The sequence below is a fragment of the Aquarana catesbeiana genome, linkage group LG07, assembly GCF_042186555.1.
Source record: "Aquarana catesbeiana isolate 2022-GZ linkage group LG07, ASM4218655v1, whole genome shotgun sequence".
In the NCBI taxonomy this organism is placed as follows: domain Eukaryota; kingdom Metazoa; phylum Chordata; class Amphibia; order Anura; family Ranidae; genus Aquarana; species Aquarana catesbeiana.
The window spans coordinates 87,212,966-87,237,806 of NC_133330.1; the positions used below are offsets into that span (position 1 = coordinate 87,212,966).

Consider the following 24,841-nt stretch of genomic DNA (forward strand, 5'->3'; position numbering starts at 1 on the left):
TCCTCAGAGCAAGCCGATCATTTTTTCTCACCTTTCCATTCTTTCCCTTATAGCAGTGGTCATCAACCCTGTCCTCAGGACCCACTAACAGGCCAGGTTTTATGTATTACCTTGGGAAGATGCAGACTAGAATACTGCAATCATTGAACAGTAAATTATATCACCTGTGATGTATTTCAGTTATTGTGCAAACCTGGCCTCTTAGTGGCCCCCGAGGACAGGGTTGATGACCACTGCCTTATGGGACTCCTGGTGCGGTATGATAGAACAACCCATTAGGCAAGCAGAAGTCATTTCAGCCATCAAAACCTTCAAAACCCATTAAAAACAGGCATCAATGGATTTACAGTGTCCTATTATAAAACTTATGCTGATCTTCTGTCTCCTCTTCTGATGGATGCTCTAAACAACTTCCAACATGGTAGCTAGTTTGGCCCAGAAACTGTGCTAGCAACCATTTGAATGATCACTAAACCTAATACAAATAATACTAATTGGATCAATTTCCGTCTCATATCTTTGCTCAATGTAGATATCAAGTTGCTGGCAAAGATCCTGGCCACTAGACTTAATGGCAGCATAGGATGCTTAAAGTGATGTTCCAACCGCAATTTTTTTTTTTTTTAAAGTCAACAGCTACAAACACTGTAGCTGCTGACTTTTAATAAGGACACTTACCTGTCCAGGGAGCCCGCAATGTCGGCCGCCCAAGGCCGATCCGTCCATCGGATTGGGTGCAGGCGCCACCATTCTAATTAAGGGAAACCGGCAGTGGAGCCTTGCGGCTTCACTGCCTATTTCCTACTGCGCATGCGCGAGTCGCGCGGTGCTTTGTGAATGGCCGGCTGTCTTCTGGGACACACACAGATCCAAGAAGACAGCAGGGGGGCTTGCTGAAGATGAGAATATGATGTCCTGCACCATGGACTGGATGGATCGGAAGAACAGGCTGTACTTCATAAAAAGGTAAGTTAGAAGAAAAAAATAAATGTTTCTAGCCAAAAACGAGCGGTGGAGAGGTGTTCTTTCGTTTAAGACCACCTCTCAAAAGTGGATGGATTCACAGGCACAAGGTCAGATTCATGCCCCTCCAAAAGGCTGGTGATTATGCTCTCAGGACCACCCTTCTGACTGAGGCAGCACATAAACGCAACATACTAGAGCTGCAAGATTCTGGCTAAAATGAGAATCACAATCTTTTTGCTTAGAATAAAGATCACAATTCTCTCACGATTCTCGCACCGTAACATCATCTTTCACATTATACCAAAATATTGGGCTAACCTACTGTTTATTTGTTTTTTTAAATTCATTAAAGTGTATTTTTTCTAAAAATGTTGCGTTTGAAAGACCGCTACGCAAATACAGTGTGACATAATATATTGCAACAACCACCATTTTATACTCTAGGGTCTCTGCTAAAAAATATATATGATGTTTGGGGTTTCTAAGTAATTTTCTAGCAAAAAATACTGATTTTAACTTGTAAGAAACAAATGTCAAAACGGTTTAGTCTTTAAAGTGAATGTAAACCCATATTAATGAAATTTGAGCTGGGCACATATAGCTGCAGTGAAAGTCTCTAACTATGAGGGGGGGGGTGTGCCTTTCCTCCAATCAGCTGTCTTGGCTGTATGCCCAGGCTTCACTGCAGTGCTAACCAGGAAGAGAAAATCTCCTAACACGATTTAAACTTTCTAAACAGTATATAAAGATGATAAAACAGTGTATAAAGATGAAGACAGCAGATATACATGTAAAACCTATGTAGGGAGATTTGTTTCATCCCTGTGTATTATCTGAGGCTGTTCACTTCACTAGGTATATGTGAGGGTTTACATCAACTTTAAGTGGTAAAACTGCCCTCATCTACAGACAGAAGTTCAGTCCTTTGATCTGATAGAACGAAATGTTACAATGTTTCTCTTTTATCCGCCTAAGCAACCTTGTGATAAACTGTGGGTTTTTTTTGACAGCTTCAGCAGAGAACTCTCTACACTGAATCATGGAAATGCTGTGTTAAGATCACGAAGGGGGGTAGAAACGCGTTCTTGATTCTTTAACAATCATGCAGCTCTACAATATACTATTCATGGTATTATCCTTTGACAGCAGAAAGGTATTCAACTCTGTCATGGCCCTACCTATTTTATATTCCACAATGCTGAGATTTTGGTTCTACATTTTGTAATTGGGTTGCAGTCATGTATTCCTCTCCCAAAGCACATGTTAGATATTCTGGCTTCCGGTCCCAGAGATACAACAAAGAACTAGTCAGGGCTGCCCTCTTTCCCCCTGATTTTTGCACTCGTCCTTACCACAAATCATTAGGAAACAACCAGATTTCACTGGCCTCACCATTGCTAGCCATCACTATAAGCTCAGTCTTTTCACTGATGATAATATCTTACCTCACCAACTCCCTAATTACCCTAACCTTCCTACTCGACTGACCCAGTCTGGAAATACTACAGGCATTCATGTTAATCAAACAAAATGTAGCATTTTAAAATACCTCCCTGTCCAACTGAATAACTGTGTCCCTCCAACAGGAATTCCTTTTCCAGTGGGTCAAGCCTTGCCTCCCCTGCCTTAATCTTACCAACTTGTACCATATATTGTATGTGGCTAACTATCCTCCAATGCTTAGGAAATTACAAATGCTGTTAAAGACATGGAGTACTTACCCTCTGCACTGTAGAAGTGAAAATACCCTTGTTGCCAAAATGATTATACTTTTTCTGGGTGCGACCGCTAAAAAAGGGTTTCAGAAACAATCTTTGCATTCAACAACGACAGGTTCTGTATTTCATCTGACAGCAACGCAGACCCAGACTGGCTTCATACACTCTGTACCAATCCAGAAATCATGGTGGTTTAGGTGTCCTGCACCTACAAAAATATTACTAGGCTTTCCAAAATAGCCCAACTAGCCAAATACCATGCGGTCACTAAAACACTATCCCAGATCGCAATAAATTGAGCTGCAAGTTTAAAATGACTTGCTAAGCTATTACTAGACCTGTCAGGGTTCACTAGTTTGTTGCACGATTGCAGCAAGTCCGCATTGCATGACTCAAGATCATATTTCTTTGCAAACATTCTGCAAGTCTTCTGCAAGTTCTGGTTCAGTTATGTTGTGCCATAGTCATCCCACCACAGGGGTCACTGTGGCTGAATTTGGAAAAGTATCAACTAAAATTTGTGCTTCAAGTTCTCTGCAAGTGTGCAACTTGCCAGTAAAAATGTGCAGCAAGGTAACAAGACAATTACAATTCAACACTGCCATAAATTTGTGGCAAGCGGTCAATTGCGACCCACTGGACATTGACAACCTATTATAGCTCTTAGTGAAAGACAAAGCCACTTTACAAAATCCAGTTACGGTCTACTCTCTGAAATGATAACCTTCCCAACTCTTAGCTATTTCAATATTTACAAGTTAAAAACTTTTTAAAATCCTATCGCTACCTCCCAATCTGATAAAACAACCTCAACTCCTTTTGAATGCATATGTCGTGGTGATCTCCATTCCACTAAGCTGATCTCTTTGCTGTGCAACTCACTGCTTGGTGGTCCTTCCCTACCATGTCACTCCTATATGGAAAACTGGGCCAAAGACATTGATGTCTCTATTAAATGTGAACAATTGTTCCAGATGCGGTAGACCACTAAATATTGCTTGCAACATGTTTTAGCTTTGGAAACCAACTATAAAGTTTTATACTGCTGGTACTTTGTCCCAACCAGGTTAGCCCACTTTAACTTAGGTGGTTCAGGATGCTCCTTATGGAAGCACCTTTAAGGGGTAAATCCATGCATACTTGGTGAACATGCCCAGTAGTTCAGATGGTAGCATATATGTAATATCTTGACACTATTAGTAGGTTGCCCAATACCCATTAACCCAGCGGAAGCTACACTCAACTTAAAACCTGACGAACTCCAAAGACATCAATTTAACCACTTGCCGACCGAGCCATAGCTGAATGATGGCTACAGTGCGGTCGGTTAATTCTGGGAGGGCGTACAATGACATCCTCCCAGAATCGCGCTTTCTCCAGACCCACGCGTCATGGATCAGGGAGGGTAAAGGGCCAATGACAGCGGCCCTTTACCATGTGATAGCCCCATCCAATGGAGCGATCACTTGTTAACAAACCAGAGTTGTGTCCAGTTCAGCTCCTCCCCTCTCCTTGCACCGATCGGTATAGTGTGTGAGGAGAGTAGGGAGCCAGGTGCAGCAGCGCTGTGGGCTGGATCTGAAGTGCCCACAGCGCTGATCTGTGCCCATTCATGGCTCATACATGCTTCTTCCATGGCTCATCCGTGCCCATCCATGGCTCATCCATGCTCATCTGTGCCCATCCATGGCTCACCTTTGCTCATCCATGCTCATCTGTGCCCATCCATGGCTCATTCGTGCCCATCCATGGCTCATCCGTGCCCACCCATGGCTCAGCCATACCCATCCATGGCTCACCTTTGCTCACCCATGCCCATCAATGCCCATCCATGGCTCATCGATGCTGATCCATGCCCATCCATGGCTCATCCGTGCTCATCAATGGCTCATTTGTGCCCATCCATGGCTCATCCGTGCCCATCCATGGCTCACCTGTGCTCATCCATGCCACATCCATGCCACATCAGTGCTCATACATGCCACATCAGTGCTCATCTGTGCAACATCTATGTCACATCAGTGCTCATCCATGCCACATCAGTGCTCATCCGTGCCACATCCATGCCAGGTCAGTGCTAATCTGTGCCAGATCAGTATTCATCTATGCCACATCCATGCCATATCAGTGCTCATCTGTGCCACATTCATGCCACATCAGTTCTCATCCGTGTCACATCCATGCCACATCAGTACTCACCCGTGCACATCCATGCCACATCAGTTCTTATCCATGCCACATCTATGCCACATCAGTGCTCATCTGTGCCACATCAATGCCACTGCAGTGCCCATCAGTGCCACTACAGTGCCCATCAGTGTCTTCCAAAAGTGTAAAAGGTAGTCAAATTAGATTTGAAATGTATGCCCCTAGAACAACTGATGGTGCTCCCTGCATGCTGGGCCTCTGTATGTGGCTAGGCTGTGTAAAAGTCTCACACATGTGGTATCGCCATACTATGGAGTAGCAGCATGTATTTTGTGGTGTAGTTCCAAGTATGCATATGCTGTGTGTGAGAAATAACTTGTTATTTTGACAATTTTGGGGAAAGAAAAAAAAAATCTTCATTTGGCAAAGAATTGTGGGAAAAAAATTACAACTTCAAAAAACTCACCATGCCTCATACTAAATACCTTGGAATGTCCATTTTCCAAAAAGGGGTCATTTGGGGGGTATTTGTACTGTCCTGGCTTGTTGGTGTCTCAAGAAATGACATAGGCCATCAGTACATCAGGTGTGATCAATTTTCAATAATTGCCACCATAGCTTGTAGACTCTATAACCTTCACAAAGACCAAATAATATACACTTAGACCCCTTTCACACTGCAGGCGTTTTTCAGGCTCTACAGCGCTAAAAATAGCGCCTGAAAAAAGCGGCTCCATTCACTCCAGTGTGAAAGCCCGCTTTTACACTGGAGCGGTGCACTGGCAGGACTTCAGAATAAGTCCTGCCAGCAGCTTCTTTGGAGCGGTGAAGGAGCGGTGAACACCTCCACCGCTGCTCCCCATTGAAATCAATAGGGCAGTGCTGCAATACTGCCAGCAAAATGCCGGCGGATTTAACTCCTTTTCGGCCACTAGCGGGGGGTGAAAACCGCCCCGCTAGCGGCCGAATAGCGCCGCTAAAACGACGATAAAGCGCCGCTAACAATAGCGCTGCTTTACCACTGACGCCCTAGGTGGCTCGGTGTGAAAGGGGTCTTATTAGGGTTATTTTTACCGAAGATATGTAGCAGTATAAATGTTGGCCAAAATTTATAAAGAAAAATTACTAAATTTGCTAAATTTTATAACAGAAACCAAGAAAAATGCATTTTTTTTACAAAATGTTCTGTCTTTTTTCATTTATAGCTCAAAAAATAAAAAACCCAGTGGTGATTAAATACCACCAAAAGAAAACTATTTGTGTGAAAAAAAAGCACAACAATTTCATATGGGTACAATGTTGCATGACTGAGTAATTGTCATTCAAAATGTGAGAGCACTGAAAGCTAAAAATTAGTCCGGTTAGGAAGGAGGTTTAGGTGCCCAGTGGGCAAGTGGTTAAATTAATGACATATGTCCTTTCAGCCACTAAACAATAGCAAAAACATGGCTGTCTACCACCCTCTCACTTACTGAAGTTTAAAATAGAATGCACAACACACTCTCAAATGAAAATCTGACGGCTTAACTTACAGACTCAATGCCTAAATTTAAGCAAATATGGGACCTCTGGAACTCCCAGTTCTTACAAACTCTGAGAATAAAAGCCCCTTTGTGCTTAACCACCTTCATTTAGTAATAATTATAGCAATATGATACTTCAACTCACTGGGCTAATTAAAAAATAATTGTATTTAACAAATATTATAAATCCATCAAATATCGTATAATGGTACCATAACACACCATCACATTCACACTTAAAAATCACACACCTCCACCTCACTCACATACTGTACATGTATATAGTGACCTAATGGTATCCATATAAAGTCACATCATAATAAATATATGTTACTGTATAGCAGATAAGAGATGCAGAACCAAAGGTGACCCCTGGAGGATCACTAGAATGATCCCCTCAAACACAAATAAGAGTCCATATATGGGCAAAACAATAGCACCAGAGACCTTCATTCTGCTGGTATGGGACTTAGATTCCAAAGGCTAGTCTGTGCTAAATTAAGGATATGAAGAACACGCAGATCCTTAGTATGTTGTACTGATTATAAAGTATATGAAGAAAAATGGAGGTCCTTGGCGTGGTGGCATACTTCTAAACCCCCCCCCCCCCCCATCCTTCTCTAGGAGGACAACAGGGGTATAGTGGTTCAGAGGAGGATACTTGTTTGCAGCTTGGTATGTTAATACAACTTCATTCCATCAGCAAAGTCCATGCCTACATATACAGTAAATGCCCAAATATATCTGCAAATATTCCGAAAGCCTCCCTCGCACTTCAGTCAGTATTGAACAAGCTTGTAATAAGTATTCCTCATGTCAAAAAACCATAGGAACTAGCCGTCCATGCCTTCAATCAGATAGTGGCTCAAGTCCATAAAGTTCATATAGCCAAACCAATTCACTAGTACCAGTCACCCGTGAGGTGCATGCATGCAAAAATACTCATCGAATCCAGATGCTTGTCAAGGTTTTGGTTTGTAGGTACTGTATGCCTCCTAATTCCTGGTGGGTCACCGGTTGGTCACTGTGAGGAGGTGGCCAATGGGTAAATGCCTGACCGTTTTTTCCGGACACAGGCCAGCTGCTTCAGAGACACAATAAGGGCTAAAGCTGGCCACCATGTGAAAACACAGAGTTTAAAATATCCACCATGCCGCACGAACATGCTGTGTGTGTATGTGACGTCACCGCGCACGCGGCATGATAACGTCACCGCGCACCTGGCATGATGATGTCACTGCGCACGTGGAATGATGACATCACTACACACACAGCGCAGGACAGAATAGTGGCAAGAGAAAACAGACAGGAATTCTAGTGGCTCTACCCAACCTCCCTGATTAAAGGGACCGTAATACAATTAAAGTATACAAAATGATTAACTATTTATATGATTAAATAATAAAGAGCCAATAAAGTTACTCATATATTTCACACATGTGACCAGCCTTCCTTCAAACAATACAAAACGTGTAAACATCCTATTATATAATATATATAATTATCAAGATTAAACTCTTTCTTAATCTTTCAATAACCTAATAGCACCAGTATGTTGAAATTGTGTCTAATCTATAATTAATCTACGATTCTGAAGAAAACATAAAATAATAATAAAAAAAGGGAATACTTAATAATCATTTTTAAAAAGGAACACAGCGGAGACTGTCAATGAGGCCAGGTGCTTTGGTAGCCTCCAGCTCTTAAATCCACCTGGCCTCATGTTGAAGGACTGTCTGGTCAAAATTACCCTCTCTAGCATCCCGGGGGACCACTTCTAGAACCCAGCACTTCAAACAGCTGAGATCGCTGTCATGTCTCAAACACACGTGTCTAGCTATTGTGCCCTTAGATGATAGATGGATATGTTATAAATGTGCTCTTAAAGGCATTAACGGATTGGTCTTATCGTTTTGTTGATATAGAATGAATGACAGGAGCATGCAATCACATATATCACTCCTATAATATTACAGTTGGCTTGTTGACTACATTTCAGAATCCTCCCTGTGAGTAGTTCTAAAGTGTCCCCCTATAATGTACATACAGTACTCACAATTTCCACATCGGGTCATACCTACACCTGCAGGGAGGTGAGTTAGTTTTCACAGTATGTCATTGTGTACCAGGAGGTCACTTAAAGAGCAAGCCCTCCTATACACCATTTGTGGGTACCCAGTGATAAACCTTCTCACAGAGGTATCCTCCTTCAAAAGGTATATATTGTAAACACAATCTAGGTGTACTCAACTTATCCTCACCACCCCCCTCCCCCATTTTGTTTAAAAATGAGGGATTCGCGTTTGCTTTCCTTGGTTCTATTATTGGCCTTGGTCAGCCGTTTTTTTTTTATTGTAACCCCTCTTTTGGAATCTTTCCCTTAGAGTCCATGCTTCTCTCTCGAAATCCTCCCTGTCAGTACAGTTGCGATGTACTCTCAAATACTGGTTGACTGCTATGATTTTAACTAGGGTTCTTGGGTGGAAGCTACCTGCATGGAGTAGACTTTTAGTTGCAGTCGATTTCCTATAGAGTTTGATCGTAATGAGGCCACCTTCATTGAGTGTGATTGTCAAGTCCAGGAATGTAAGTAATGCCCTGTACACACAACCGGTTTTCCCGTCGGAATAAACTCTGAAGGTTTTTGTGACGCAATTCCGCTCAAGCTGACTTGCGTACACACGATCACACCAAATTCAGACCGTCAAGAACGAGATGACGCACAACACGTATGACGGGGCTAGAAAAAGGAAGTTCAATAGATAGTAGCCAAAAGCTTCCATCTCGTACTTGCTTCAGAGCATGCGTCATTTTTGGTACGTCGCAACAGCATACAGACAAGCGGTTTTCCCGATAGGAATTGGTTCCGTTGGAAAAATATAGAACATGTTCTCTTTCTAGGTCCATCAGAATTTTCAATGTAAAAAGTCCGATGGGGCATACACACGGTCGGAATATACGATAAAAAGCTCCCGTCTGACTTTTTCTGTCGGAAATTCCGCTCGTGTGTACGGGGCATAACACTTTTTTAATGGAAGTCGCTAGTGAATTTTAAGTTGTAGGGATTATTACCTGGAGTCCTCCCAAAATGTTCTATTTCTTCTTCCGTATCTGTCCAAAAAATGAGGATGTTGTCGATGTACCTGTACCAGGACAAACTCCTGGACAGGCACATTGACAACACCCCCCCTTCATCAGTCACAGTCACCCAGGTATATATTTGCATAACTCCCTTTATTTACCAGTGGACATTGATGGACAACTGATTGATCTCAGAGAAAATAGCTTTTTTTTAACCTAGATTAACATATGGGCAGCTTGGAGCCACTTAACCTTAAGCCCCACCCCCTTCTTTCCCAACTTCTTCTCTTCCTTTTCTTTCTTTCTCCTCCCCTATACCTATACCCAACATTTGAAAATTGTTGACTCCTGATCAATTGGCAGGGATATGTTCTGCTGTTCTATTCTATATTATGAATTTAATTTATGTGCAGGCCTTTTCTTTATATATTAATTTGATTGGGAGGCATGACCGGATGTGATCGGGGCAGGACGTGTCTTCTCAGAGCTCCGACTATCCTCCTGAACATTACACGGATTTCTGACCGACTTCCATCCGGATCTATACCTTTGCCGCACTAGCGGAGACCTCAGGGAACAAAAGGTTGTTGTCCTCAGCATCCAAAAAGCTAAAGGAGCAGAACTCACAGCCACCATTGGATTAGAGGCAGCTCCGTTCTCAAGCATGGTGGCTAGCCCTGCCCACACCATCTTGGTTCCTGTGTCCACCTCACAACGCGCCAGGCTGCAGAACACGAGGATGGAGCAGCCGGTGAGCAGCGTGTCACAGAAATTCGGGGATCTCCCCACCGTTGTCACCGGAGATTGAGGTGGATGCTGCAGCCATTACCGGACCGATCCTGGAAGCCATTGCGGCATCAAAATCTGAGCTCATGGGCTACATTGATTATCTGGCCTCAGAGTGCAACCTCATGATTAGACACAATTTGGATAAGATCAGAGGCAGATTCAGCATGGCAGTGGATCGCATCTCTGAGGTGGAGGATGCTTCTCATACCCAACGTTGACAACTGGCAGAGCTCAGAGTTATGGTAAGATCACTCCAAAACACAGTACAGATGACGCTGAGGACAGGCAGAGAAGGAACAATGTGAAGGTGGTGGGGTTGCCAGAGGGGGTTGAAGGAACTGCCACAACCACATTTGCTGAAAGGTTCTTTAAATCTCTGCTTTCTTTGGGAGATCTCCTGCCCACATATGTTGTAGAGAGAGCGCACAGAGTTCCCACAGGAACAAGGCCCCCAGGCTCCTCACCACGGCCATTCCTAGTCAGGTTTCTTAATTACAGAGACTGACATGCTGCTGGCTGAAGCAAGAAAGCATCAAGATTTGAAGTTTGAAAATGTGTGCATCATGCTGTTCCCTGATTCCTCTGCTGAGACGCAAAGACGTCGCTCCTTTACAGATGTCAGGAGGAGGCTCAGAGAGAGAGAATTGAAATATAGCATGCATTACCCTAGCCGACTTAGGGTGCAGTACAAGGGCACAAAGTGAAATTTTTTGATAACCCGCAAGATACCTGCGACTGGCTGGATCAAAGCCCATGATACCTTTTTTGACCATGTTCTCTCCACAACTCCTACTGATTTAAAAACCTGATTTTGTTTTCTCTCCCCTAATGAGGGCGCCAGACACTACATAAGTTCCTTTTGCTTGGGAAGTTTGCTGAGTGCAGATCATCACAGAACTGTCAGTCTCTTGTCACTACTTTATTATATGGCGCACACATATGCCCTGCTTTTAGAAGGTTGCACCAGTTAATCCCCTGATTAAGCAGGGATAATTCTCGTGCTAAAGATGCAAATTTTCATCTAGAAATACCAAACTTTCTAAACTTAAGGTAAGATTCTTCCAGATTTTTTAGTTTCTTGGATCAAGCTGCATACCGGACAATTTTTGGTTATTTTTTTAGTTTATTCATTTCTGGTATAACAGCGGCGGGGGGTGGCTGGTTACCTGACCAGCACCATACTTTCTATGCAAATAATGCACCAATTTTACCTAGGAATTGCATGTCTCTATGTGAGTTTTACCAACTTACTTCCTGGTCACTAGCTGAGTTTCCCTGGGTTTTCATGCACTTTTAATTTTTTTCAATGAATAGTAGGATTAAGGTAGTAGCTTGGAATGTAAGGGGTTTGAACAACAAATTTAAGAGGGTGGCAGTGTTCCAGTATCTTAAACAGGTTGAGACACATATCATCCTCCTGCAAGAGACTCACTTGGAGGGGAGTAAAATTTTGTCCCTACGCAGGCCCTGGATTCAAAGGGCATTTCACTCTACATAGTCCACATATGCTAGGGGGGGTCTCCATTCTGGTCAGCAAGGCTGTTCCAGGTACAGTCCACCAGGTGTTTACAGATCAGGGGGGGGGTCGATATGTGGCAGTGATACTGGATGCCTTAACTATAAAATATTGCTGGTAAACATATACTTACCCTCTCCTTTCCAAGTGAAATTACTGTATGGCTTGATGGTTACAATAGCACTCTATGGCAGCTAGAAAGAGGAGCCAAGTGCGTGATGTGATGCACACGTATGGGGGAGTGGCCTGGCGGCGGCACTGTGGAAGCTGGCGGTGGAGCAGCGCGCAACCCGAATACCAGCCGCGTTCGGGACGAGGAGGCGCCGACCCCGCTGGAGCCGTGAGCGGATCGGCTGGCTCTGATCCCGAGCTGCATGAGACATTGAGCGCCCCGGTCGGGCTCTCCTCTCTGTCTCCCCCAGACCACCTTGGCCTGGCGCTAGACGTGAGGCACTTTCCACAGCCTCCCCCGGTCGTCCCTCTCCAGCCCCAAAAAGCCTCCCTGTTAACTCGGCTCAAGGTCCGGAATGCCGGTGGATAAGACGGTACCCTACACACTTGGTATGGTGCAGCTATAGTGAGTAGTGGCGGCTTGCAGGAGGACCCCACCAGCGTAGTAGACGGAAGTCGCGACAAACAGTGGGAATTTGGATGGCTTCCGTGAGAATTCGGATCCGGCTCCAGAGGTAAGGCGGGGAGAACTGTTTTTTGCAAGCTGGTTGATTTGAAGTTTATTAAAGGTTCTAGGGGCCAGTAGTAACGTGTATGAAGAAACTGTTCAGCTGTTGCCTAGTTTAATGTGCGACGAGGTCTGCGGAGATGGCTCTGATACAATAAAAGTTTAAAGTAGGCGGAGGTGATTGGGAAAAATAGAAGAAAAAAAGAGGAAAATAAGTATACTACCTACTTTAATAAATACACCGCAGCAGGCTGAATGATGTGATCATTGCTTGAGCATCACTGATAAAGAAAGGTAAACGTGCCGACAACCGCGAACCTATCTGAGTTTGACCAACTACACGCTAAAGGTCTGGGAGACAACTACAGCCTGTTGGATAACCCAGGGCTCGGCGATACATTTACTTAAAGGAATAGTGGAGAGGTTAGGAGCGGGGAGCGGACAAATAAGAGAAAAGGAGAGAAGAGAACAATTTTGCAGGCCGGGAGAGGGAGAGGAGGCCCGTGGGGAGAGGAGAAAATGAGAGGGCACTCTCAAAGAGGAGCAGAAGTGAAGCAGCTGAGAGAAAGCCTAAATTCAAGTTCTATCCAAAAGTATCTAAAGGAACCAAATCTAGGAAGCCCAAAGAACCTAGCCCAAGAAATCAAACAGCAGAGTGGGAAGGAAAAAAAGAAAGAAACAGGGAAGAACCAAGGAGCTCACGGTGAAACAGGAGGAGGAAAGGAAAGACCACTGCCCAGGAGAAGATATCACTATGGAACCACTGCCAACAAAAACTGAATTTCTGGAAATGTTCGTCAAACTGGAAAATGTAATCAAAACAGAAATTCTTAATGTTAGATCGGATCTGGGCCATTTGCTGAAGCGAGTGGAAATAGTGGAGGAGGCCTCAGAGAGTCAGAATCGGGAAATAGTTGAATTAAAACTACAAGTAAGGAACCTGCAGTTGGCGCAACAGGATATTCTTTATAAAACAGAAGAACATGAAAATCAAAGCCGCAGACAAAACCTGAGACTGCGTTCCCTACCAGAACAACACGGCGAAGATCTATCTTCCAAAATGAAAGCTATCTTCAACCCAATCCTAGATAGAGGTTTAAATGAAGAACTGAAGATTGACCGGGTTCATAGGTTAAGGAAACCTCCGAGCGTCAGCGATGATATACCAAGAGGGGCGGGAGCTGGTTCTGCAGACACACCGAATAGGAGTTTAAAGGAAAACATGTGCCATTGTGAAGTAGGCCTACTCAAAGATTAAATGACAGAATTCACTTGCTTGACATATAATGTAAAAGGGTTGAACTCCCCTCTCAAGAGACACAAAGTGTTGAAAGAATTAGAGCATCTCAAGGCTGATGTTGTGTTTCTTCAAGAGACCCACCTCTCGAGGACACCCACGTCAGACTGTACTCCAATTGCCTCCCAAGTTGGTTCTATGGTGACTCCCCCATTAAGAGGGCCAAGGGGGTGGCAATTGGGTTCTCAAAAAGGATCAAGTTTACAATTCTGGAGAGAAGTTCAGACCAAGAGGGCCGTTATCTCTTCTTGAAAGTGAAGGTGGGTGATAGGATTTTCACCTTAGCAAATATTTACAGCCCTAATAAAAATTCAATCAAATACTTGTCCCAGGTTCTGACCAAGCTGATGGATTTTAGGGCAGGAGAGGTTATACAGGCGGGAGATCTCAACTTCTGCCTAGATCCAACCTTGGACAGTACTTCTGGATTACAGGGAGTAAGCAGGAATCTCCTAAAAAAAATAGGACAGAAATTGCATAGCTGCCAAATGATTGACACGTGGAGAGTTTTGCACGCGAAGGACAGGGACTATACTTTTTTTTCTCCAGTCCACGGGTCTTATTCAAGGCTCGATTACTTTATGGTGGACCACAGACTACTAGATTTTGCTAAGGAGACGAGGATCAAAACCACCACGCTTTCCGACCATGCCCCAGTCCTAATGAGGGTGGGGCTACCGGGATTTAGGAGGCCCCCACATTCATGGCAGTTGGATGAGAAGCTTCTCGAGAGCCCTATCATAAGTAGTTAAATTCAGGAGGAAATTGAAGGGTTTTTCTCGATAAATGACAATGGAGAGACTTCGGGATCAGTCCTGTGGGAGGCGTTTAAAGCTTATCTAAGGGGCATTTTGATCTCAATAGGGGCCAATGAGAAAAAAGAAAGCTCAAAAAGGAAACTAGAACTCTTGGATGAAATACACCATCTTGAACATCTGCATAAGGCTGCTAATGGTGATCAAAATCAGCTCCTACACCAACTAATAATTAAAAGAGAAAAACTAAAAGACTTAATGGAGATCAAATCTAAGCATATCTTAAACAAAAGCCTTAGAGAGAGATTTAGATGGAGTACTAAGGTGGGGAAACATCTGGCAACAACTTTGAAAAGGAAGGGAGGCACCAACTTCATAGACAAGATCCAGAATAAAAAGGGGATATTAAAACACACCTCCCGAGATATAGCTTAAGAATTTCGGAGATACTACGCATCTCTTTATAAGGTTAGGCACGACGGGATAGGCACTCTGGAAAGAGAGGAGAAGATGGACAAGTTTATTAGAGAGGCAGGCTTACCTACCCTTTCGGACAGCAAAGCAAAAGAACTTGACGGCCCGATTACTGTAGAAGAGATTGAGAGGGCCGTGAGGGCATCTCCCTCCGGTAAGAGTTGGGGGCCGGATGGCTTCACGGTCCATCTCTATAAAAAAATTGGAAAGTCCTTAATTCCCAAGCTCTGTCAGATCTGGAATGGAATGGGGGGTCAGGAGGAGTTCTGTGACGGGGCACTGACTGCGTCAGTAACATTAATACCAAAAGAAGGGAAAGATCGCACGCTGTGTTCGAGTTATAAGCTGATAGCCTTGTTGAACACAGACATCAAGTTATACGCTAAGGTCTTGGCCAGTAGACTAAAGGACAAAATGCCATATTGGATCCACTCTGACCAGACAGGTTTTATACCAGGGAGAGAGGGGAGGGACAATGGTGTTAGGACGCTCCTGGTTATGGAGGCGATGAAAGCGAAGGGAACCCCCGGTCTACTTCTGTCGATAGACGCAGAGAAAGCCTTCGACAGAGTAGACTCGGGTTTCATGGTGAGAACATTGAGGGCAGTCGGCTTGGGTGGCACCATGGTGAATTGGATTAATGCCTTGTACAAATCTCCCTCGGCATTTGTCAGGGTGAATGATACCCCGTCGGCAGAGTTCAAAATGGAAAATGGGACTAGGCATGGCTGCCCCCTGTCCCCTCTTCTGTTTGTTCTGACCCTAGAACCCTTACTAGCCTTGATCCGTAAAAACCCGGATATAAGCGGTTGCGTAGTGGAGAGAGACGAACATAAGCTCTCGGCTTTCGCCGATGACATATTGTTCTATATCATGAAACCGAGGATTTCGCTACCCAATCTCCTGGCCATTCTGAGAAGATATGGAGAACTATCCAATTATAAGGTTAACCTTACTAAATCAGTAGTTCTAAACATTAACATAGATGGACAAGAAGTATCTAAACTCAAGGAAACATTTCATTTTCCTTGGAGTAAAAAAATAAGTTATTTGGGAATTACTCTTGCAAACTCCTTAAGGAAAATGTATCTTCTCAACTATATCCCACTCCTTGATGTGATCAAACAGGAAATAAAAAAAAGTATGCACCTTCTGATCTCATGGATCGGACGAGTAAATACGGTCAAAATGTCTTTAGCCCCGAAGATCCTGTATATAATGCAGCTACTCCCGATCCCTCTGGCACAAACCTTTTTTAGGGTATTGAATAATATTATCACTAGATTTATTTGGAAGAATAAGAAACCACGGATCGCCTATAAGGTCCTGAGTAGGGATAAAGCCCTGGGTGGTTTGGCACTCCCTGATTTTAAAAAATACCACAGAGCGATAGTATTAGCACGGGTGTTAGATTGGGGAAAGGATCCGATTGATAAAAGATGGGTAAAATTAGAAAAAGATTTAAGCAACGCAAAACTACACCATTTAATTTGGAATCCCCCACATTTTAGGAAGTTAGGCCCTGATGCACATAGCATAACACGTTACACTTTAAAGATATGGGATCAGTTACACAAACAAAAAGCATGGGAGTTTAATTCACCATTTATTTAAAAGATAATGAGTTTTTTCCGCCAGGGTTGAGGGAAGTGGGAGGGAATTGGATAAAAAAGATAGACACACAAGTATTAGATATTACAAGCAATGGTAAAATAGTCACTTTACAGGAGCTAGACCTACATCAGGACATAATGAAAATAGACACATGGCAATATAATCAGTTGGTGCTTTTTATTAAAAATATCCCCGGTCCCATTAGAGACAAGACGAACCTTAGGTCAGTGGAGAAGCTGTTCTTAAAAGACAGATTTTTCGGGAAAATAAAAGAACTATACAAAATATTGCAGGATGTGGGAGAAGTAGAGAAACCAGCTTATTGTATTAAGTGGGAATCCGAATTGGGAGTCGCACCCAGCGGAGTCACTTGGGAGGCCATTTTTAATGCAACACATAAGTCAGCAATAGATACGAGAATGAGAGAAACAAATTTTAAATGTCTTGCCAGATGGTACATGACGCCAGACAGATTAAATAAGCTCCAGCCGGAATTATCTGGAAATTGCTGGAGGGGATGCCCCACCATTGGAACAATGGCCCACCTCTGGTGGGCGTGCCCAATTATTAAAAAATTCTGGCATGAGGTGCTTAAGATCATACAGGAGATAATGGGGGTTGAAATCAAGGAGGACCCTTGGGTGGTATTGTTCCATGGGATCAAGGGCCATAGGAGTAAATATAATGTCTCTCTAACTCCGATACTTCTAAACTCGGCAAAAAGTTTAATGCCAAAGAAATGGCAAGAGGCCGAGGGCCCAAGCATTCGCGATTGGTTAGTAAGGGTAAACGAAACCTACATTCTAGAGGCGGGCGAGGTTGAAGAATCTGAGCTAGAGACAGAGACCGACCTGGATAGAGATAAGTGGGCGAAGTGGATTATCTTTAAAGAAACAGGGAGATTCACAGAGAAGTTTTTGTAAGGCATGCACATGTATTTGGAGGCAGGTCTGCCGGTTGGGGTGGGGGGGGGGCGGGTTGGGGGGGGTTTGGGAATGTATGTAGGATTTCATGGGCCAGCGCTAATTAAGGGAATCAAAACTTTTGTATAAAACCAACCATGAATATTTATAGCAGATAAAATACAAAAAGTTAGAGATACGCTACCATGATGTGACAAGAACGAGATGGGATAGTAAAATGAGCCAAATGGTGATTAAAATCCTCTCAACGTTATCGCTGAAGTAGCAAAAAAACAAAAAACAAAAAAAAAAAACAATAGCACCTTATATCCACCTCCCTATGCTACTCATGGGGGATTTCAATGCCATTTTGGAACCTGTATTGGACTCATCCAACGCCACTAGGCCAGCCTTGGTAGACCTTTGCTCCTGGGTATCGATGGCAGGTCTGACTGAACTGTGGCATTGGAGACACCCAAATGTCACGTCCTCTTCTTCATTCTCATTTACCCTCCATGCATAAATCATCAGCTAGAATTGATTTGACATTTGGCAATGCTCTCATGTTAATGTACTTACAGGATTCAAAATATTTAGCTGGGAAAACCTTGGATCACAACCCACGCTCTGTCACCTTAACTTTCCCATCTGGGGGGAGGAGGGGAGGTTAGAAACTATCACTGGAGGGTTGCTGGAAGATCAGGTGGTCTCCCAAATACAATCCTCCATTGAAACTTACTGGTTAACCAATGCAGACTCTGCCGAGCCGCCATTGGTGTGGAAGGCAGTGGCAAGGGGAGAATGTATCTCTGCAATAAAGGCAGGCCAAGAAAGAACATAATCAGGAGGGTGAGCTTCTCCTGGCCAAAGAAAAAGAGAGTGCAAGGATGCATGCTGACTCTCCATCAATGGCTAATTATGTGTCCCTGCTGGAGACGCGGCGCTCCATCTCGCTGCATTATACAAATCTTGCACATACTGAATATAGGCGGAGGGCGGAGTCTATCTGAACCAGAAAACTCTGGTTAGCATACCTGTCATAAAAAACCCGGGTGGGACACTGGTTACTGATCCGGCTAGTATCTTAGACGAATTTGTACACTATTACTCCTCCTTATATTCTCCTATTCCCTCCTATGACTCACACAAATTAGATGAGTTGCTACGGGGGGCTTTCCCTTCCTAGACTCTCCATCAGAGGCTAATTATGTGTCCCTGCTAGAGACGCGGCGCTCCATGTTGCTGCATTTTACAAATCTTGCACATACTGAATATAGGTGGAGGGCGGAGTCTATCTGAACCAAAAAAAAATGGTTAGCATACATGTCATAAAAAACCCGGGTGGGACACTGGTTACTGATCCGGCTAGTATCTTAGAGGTTTTTCTACACTATTACTCCTCCTTATATTCTCCTATTCCCTCCTATGACTCACACGAATTAGATGAGTTGCTACGGGGGGCTCTCCCTTCCTAGACTATCGGATTCTGATGTTGCTCTTCTAGTTGATAGTATCTCAGTGTTGGAAATTGAAGCACCCATACTTGCTTTTCCATCCCAGTAGGCTCTGGGACTGGATATGGGCTTCGGTCCTGGTTTCTGCCGTTGGATCACTCTGCTGTACAGTGCGGACCGCAGTTTAGCTGGGGTTCTCGGTCTCTGATTTCTTTTCCATAGGTAGGGGCACTAGGCAGGGCTTCCCTCTCTCCCCATTTCTTTTCGCTTTAATGATGGAGCCCCTAGCAGGGGCACTTAGGCACTCCACAGAGGTAGGAGCAATTTGGGTGGGGAATATTCAGGAATGTCTAGCACTGTATGCTGATGACTTGCTCCTGTTCCTCAGGGATCCGTGGCCATCTCTCCAAGCGACCCTATTACTCAATACATTTGCCTCCTTTTCAGGCCTGCGGGTGAATTGGGACAAGTCATCCATGCTACCAGTGGGTCCTGAAGCAAAGAACCTACTGGACGGCAGCCTACCACTGCGGTGGGTTTCCTCTATCACTTATTTGGGTGTTAAGATAATTGCCAACATTCAAGATTACATGCCACTTAACCTTCTCCCGCTGGTGACTCAGCTCAATCAAAGAACCCAGGTCTGGAAGTGGTTGCCGTTATCTTTAATGGGGCGTATTAGCCTCATTAAGATGAAGATTTTGCCAGTAATTTTATACTTATTATGTCATTCTCCTCTGTGGATTCCCAGAGCATATGTTCAAAAACTGAACAGTATCATTGGGTCCTTTGTGTGGTCCCCCCAGTCACCTCATATAAACATTAGGGTACTTCAGGAACCCTGGGGACAGGGGGGTTTGGCATTCCCTGACTGGCAAAAATACTATCTGGCTGGTCAGATGGTTTTTGCTAGGTATCGGCGGATGACAGGGACTCTGCCACAGTCCTGGAAGTGGTACAGTTGGGGTCATACGAGAGCTTACGACTGGCCCTGTACAGAGGCCCAAAATCTAGCCTACCGATAACTGAGTCAATGAAAGTGACTATTAGGGCATGGGAAGCTACCACCAACCTGGTGTCTCCTAGCTATGTGGGAGTTACACCATCAGCCCCCCTATGGATGAATCCAAAATCTCCCACATTTTTGCTCCCTGCCAGATCCCATGATTTGGGACTGTAGAGGTGTTAAGGTGTTGGGAGACTTCACCAGGGAGGGTGACCTCATAACCTTTAGCATGGTATGGCACATATATAGAGTCTGAAAGGCTGCAAACCCCGGATAGTAAAATCTTAAAAAGAAGGAAAGGTTCCCCGTGGGGTTTTTAAGCAGCAATTGAGAGTCACAAAAGGGTTAGTAAAAAATAGATATTTTTTATTATCAAAAAACAATAGGACAATACTGTACAAAAGTTAAAACATGAGCTCTAGTATACATTGTGCGAGACCATATGATTGGGAGAAGGGGGAAAAATGGTTGACATTACCAAATGAAGTACAGATTTTAAAATCATTTAGGAAGACTTCACCAGGGAAGGTGACCTCATAACCTTTGACCAATTGAAGGCAAGACACAACTTACCCAACTCGTACTTCTTTCGCTATCTACAGCTGTGCCACGCATTTCAGACGCAGTTCTGTAGCCAAAGAGTTGAATGTCTCCCTTCGGCAGTAGAAGACCTCTTGTCCAATGAGGATTTGATTAAACCATTATCAACAATGTACAAATCCCTATTTAAAAAAGCAGCTCCAGGGGTATCCAGATGCCGTGAACGGTGAGAGAGGGAAATCACAGATATCCAGGGGGAAGACTGGGACGATATGTGGGATCACCCTTTCAAGCATTTAGTGTCTGCCAGGGACCTTCTGATCCAGTTTAAGGTCTTACATCAAATGTATTATACACCAGCCAGGTTGTCACGCTCCTCTTGTGGTAAATGTTGGCAATGTTCATTCTCCTGTCAGGGCTGGGCTCAGCCCTTCCTTCTCTGAGCTGGCTGCTCAGCTGTCAGCTAATTGCCAGCTCCTATCTCTCCACAGTTACTCAGCTGTTGATGATATCCTGCTCATCAGTCCTGCCTACTTAAGCCGTCCAGTCCAAAGGAGCTCTGCCTTCACCTTGGTCACATCAAAGAAACGATCTTCTGTGATCCTGTTCAAGACTTGCTTTGCTGACATCCCTTCTGGCTCCAGATCCTGCGTGCCGTTCCGGTTACTGTACTTTGGCTATGTTTTGACTACGTTTGTTCTTTTCACTTTTTTTTTTTACAAAAGTGTCATTTAACTGTACTTCTATTTCGGCCTGATTTCATGGTTTCTGACATCTCCCCAGCCAATGCGGAACATGTCTTTTGGAGTTTCTCGCAAATCCAAAGTTTCTGGTCTGGGATACCCTCCTGTATATCTGAGGTCCTCAGTGTTCCAATCCCTACGACGCCAAGGGTTTGCCTCCTTGGTTTGGTAGAGGAAGTGGCTCCCTCTCTGGCACACCACATCTTGCTATATATAGGGTTATTTTATGGCAGGAAGACTATCCTACTAAACTGTAAGAAGCCAAATGCTCCTATGCTGTCATATTGAAAGGAACTGGTAAACTCTGTGATCCATCTTTATAGAGCAACATACAGGTCAAGGGGTTGTGGGAAAAAATTCCATAAAGTATGGCAGGCATGGCTTGACTCTTCATCTACTGTGGGTTAAATGACTAGGTATGAGTAGGTGAATTGATCCCAACTTAGATGACATGGAATGGATAATCCTGAGAACTCATGGTGATTGCCTCAATAGGTACTTACCTATCTATCCCCTCGGCTTTACCATGTCATTCATCCAGTTTGATGAATGACATGGTAAAACTCTGTTGAACTAATGGGTGCTGTCATTTGGGAATTCCTGGACTTGGCTGTTGGGGGAGGGAGGGGGGTGGGGAATGTTGACCTTGGGTAGTTGAACTATGTTAGTTCACAGTTACTGGCCCTGCATGGCCACTCGACGGAACGGGTATGTTGCCTGCTCCGTTTTTTTGTGTTCTATGTTTGTACTGTATAAAAATGTAATAAAAAGAGTTTTCAAAAACATTAAAAATATATTGATTTGAGTAACCCACTAAACATATATGTCCAACAATCAGAAACATGTCATACAGTATGTATGCACCTGTACAACCTTCCATCTGCTCAAAATAAACAATTTTGAGTTTGCTGAAAGTTTTTAAAGAGGAAGAAATGTCTTATTCTTTTAATTGTACCTACAGGTAAGCCTATAAAAAGGCTGTAGGTACTGTGAATATCTCCTAAACTTGCACAGTTTAGGAGATATTCAGAGTGCATGTAGCTGATAACTTCATTGGCGCATGTGCTCTGAAGGTCCGGCTTACCGTGCCAGATCTTCAGAGCCCGTGCCGTAAACGACAGCTCCCGCTTTTGATTTTTGTTTAGTTATCCTGTTTTTTAAGTGAAGTACAAAGACAAAATCTAGATTTTGTGAGGTATATCTTTATTCATTTGACTTTGTCACTGTGCAAGCTGCAGCATATTTTGATGTTGATCACTTTGTAAACTTTTTTTACTTTGTTTGTACTATTGCTTTGTACTTTTTACAATGTGGATGCCGTCACTATTGTGCTGTAAATTGTTAGTACAATTTACCCTTAAAAAAAAAAAAAAAAAAAAAGATTGACAGGTATTTAGTGTACTTGCTGAAAATGTTCTAAAAAGAGAAAACGAATGCAGCCAAACTGAACTGGTACTGGTAACCTGCAATATATTACATGGGCGTCCTTGGGTTTACAGTAGATATCCTAAACATTCACAAAGTTTTGTTTCTATAGGTTCTTTACGCTTTCAAGGAATTTTGAAAAAATGAATTTGTTATTTACGTTTTTGAAAACTTTCCAAAAACAGAACTCACCTGTATGTTTCCTGGAGATTCTCTGTTTACATCATATGTTACAATAAAATCCCCATCCATTAAACTTGATGTACAGTTAGGGCAAGAGCGTTGCTGATCTAATGTGGGCTTGAAGGAGATGTGACCCTAAAGATGGTAAAAGTAGACGACTCATCAGTTTCTTGCTGCGAACATGGTCTCTGTTCATTAAAATGTCTGAAATGAGACTGTTCAATGAATATCAACCAATCAGATTTAGACATGTACTATAAAATACTGTAACTGTTAGAATATACAGTATCTGTAAACATAACAGCTTAGTCTAAATGAATGAGCAATTTTGAGCATAATGGTCATTCTTCCAAGTGAGATTTTTGGAAAGGTTGTTTATACGAGCTAACTTCTGTAGACAAATACTGTTACAAAAACACAGTTTGCCTACCAAATTCAAAACATTCAAAAGAATCTAATACAGGGGTAGGCAAATTCCCCAGCACCTCTTTTGCCGGCACTCAACTCCCTCCCCATCAGCAGAGCAGCGCAGGGAAGTGTCAGTGAGACACTAATGCATTCTAATTTCAGAATTCCCCACACTGCACCTGCACTGAGGGGGAGGCACTGTGCCCCCACACATTGTAAAAGATGGGAAACATTGTTTGGTTCTCTAATTTTGCTGTAGCTGCGATTGTCACCTTTTGTGATGGGGAAGAGATTGGGTGCAGTTCTGTTAGGGTGCGGTGGTCCCTGTTTTCAGCAGGAGGACGACTATCATTGGCCACTGCTAAAGCCAATCACAGTCCTGCTAGCCCCGTCCACCATCTGGAGGAAGATGACTCGCTTGGTTGCCACTACCAATCTCAGAAAGAAGGGATTTCACTGTGATTGAGAAAACCACAATAAGGTGACAATTTGTGGAATTACTGTTGAGCTTCTGGGAACTTTGTTAAAATTATTCCTGAACTTTTGTGTCACTTACTACTGAACCCCTGCACTCTGTGTCCCTTTAAGCCACAGCCAGTATTCAGCGCAATGAAAATCACACCTAACCACTTTTTCTCAGTTGCGGGGGCCCAACCTATGATCCTGCACACAGGCCCACTGCTTTCAGAAAATGCCCCTGACCTGAGCTTATCATTGCGCATCCATTCCAGATGCTTGTATGTGTCATTACATACATCACATACATCACATGGATGCGAGAGGTGGATCAGCAGGATGTGTGTCAGGACAGGTAGAGGCGTCTCATCTCTGCTTCCTTTTTCCACTCTGCAAATCACGCATATCATAGATAAGAAGGGGGTACAGAGGTGGAGCAGATGAGTAGGAGGGGTTCAGAGATAGAACAGAAGAGCAGGAGGGTACAGCAGTGGGGCAGATGTGCAGGGAGGTACAGTGGCGGAAGAGAGGAAAGGGGGGTTTAGCAGTGGGACAGAAGGGCAGGGGGTACATTGTTTGGCCAGATGAGAAGGGGGGTTCAGTGTTGGGGCAGAAAAGCAGGGGGGGTAGAGCAGCAGGGCAGATGTGAAAGGAGGTGTATTGGTGGGGCAGATGAGCAGGGGGGTACAGAGGTGAGACAGATGTGCAGGAGGTACATTGGTGGGGCAGATGAGCAGATGGGTTCAGTGTTAGGACAGATGAGAAGGTGATTCAGTAGTGAGACAGAAGAGCATGGGGATACGGCAGTGGAGAATTTGTGCAGAGAGGTACAGTAGTGGGACAAATGAGAAAAGGGGTACATTGATGGGGCAGATGAGCAGGGGGGTTACAGTGATGGGACAGAATAGCAAGGGGGTATAGTAATGGGGCAGATGAGCAGGGGGTTAGAGTGGTGGGACAGATGAGCAGGGGGGGTTCAGTGTTGGGCCAAATGAGAAGGGGGTTACAGTGGAGGGAAAGATGAGAAGGGGGGGTCAGTGTTGGGGAAGAGGAGAAAGGAGGTACCATGGTGGGACAGATGAGCAGGGGGTTATTGTGGTGGGGCAGAGGAGCAGGGGGTACAGAGGTGGGGCAGATGTTCAGGGGGTGCAGAGGAGAAAGGAG

The 24,841-nt window shown here is 43.9% G+C and overlaps 1 protein-coding gene across 1 annotated transcript in view; it reads right to left on the bottom strand.

Moving 5' to 3' along the window:
* The window catches only part of LOC141103144 (inter-alpha-trypsin inhibitor heavy chain H3-like), a gene marked incomplete in the record, with an annotated part of 321,136 nt that overhangs the window by 226,828 nt on the left and 69,467 nt on the right, over positions 1-24,841 (bottom strand). Inside the window, 1 exon segment of the mRNA XM_073592423.1 lies at positions 22,823-22,948. Within this exon segment, the coding sequence (XP_073448524.1) occupies positions 22,823-22,948 (126 nt within the window).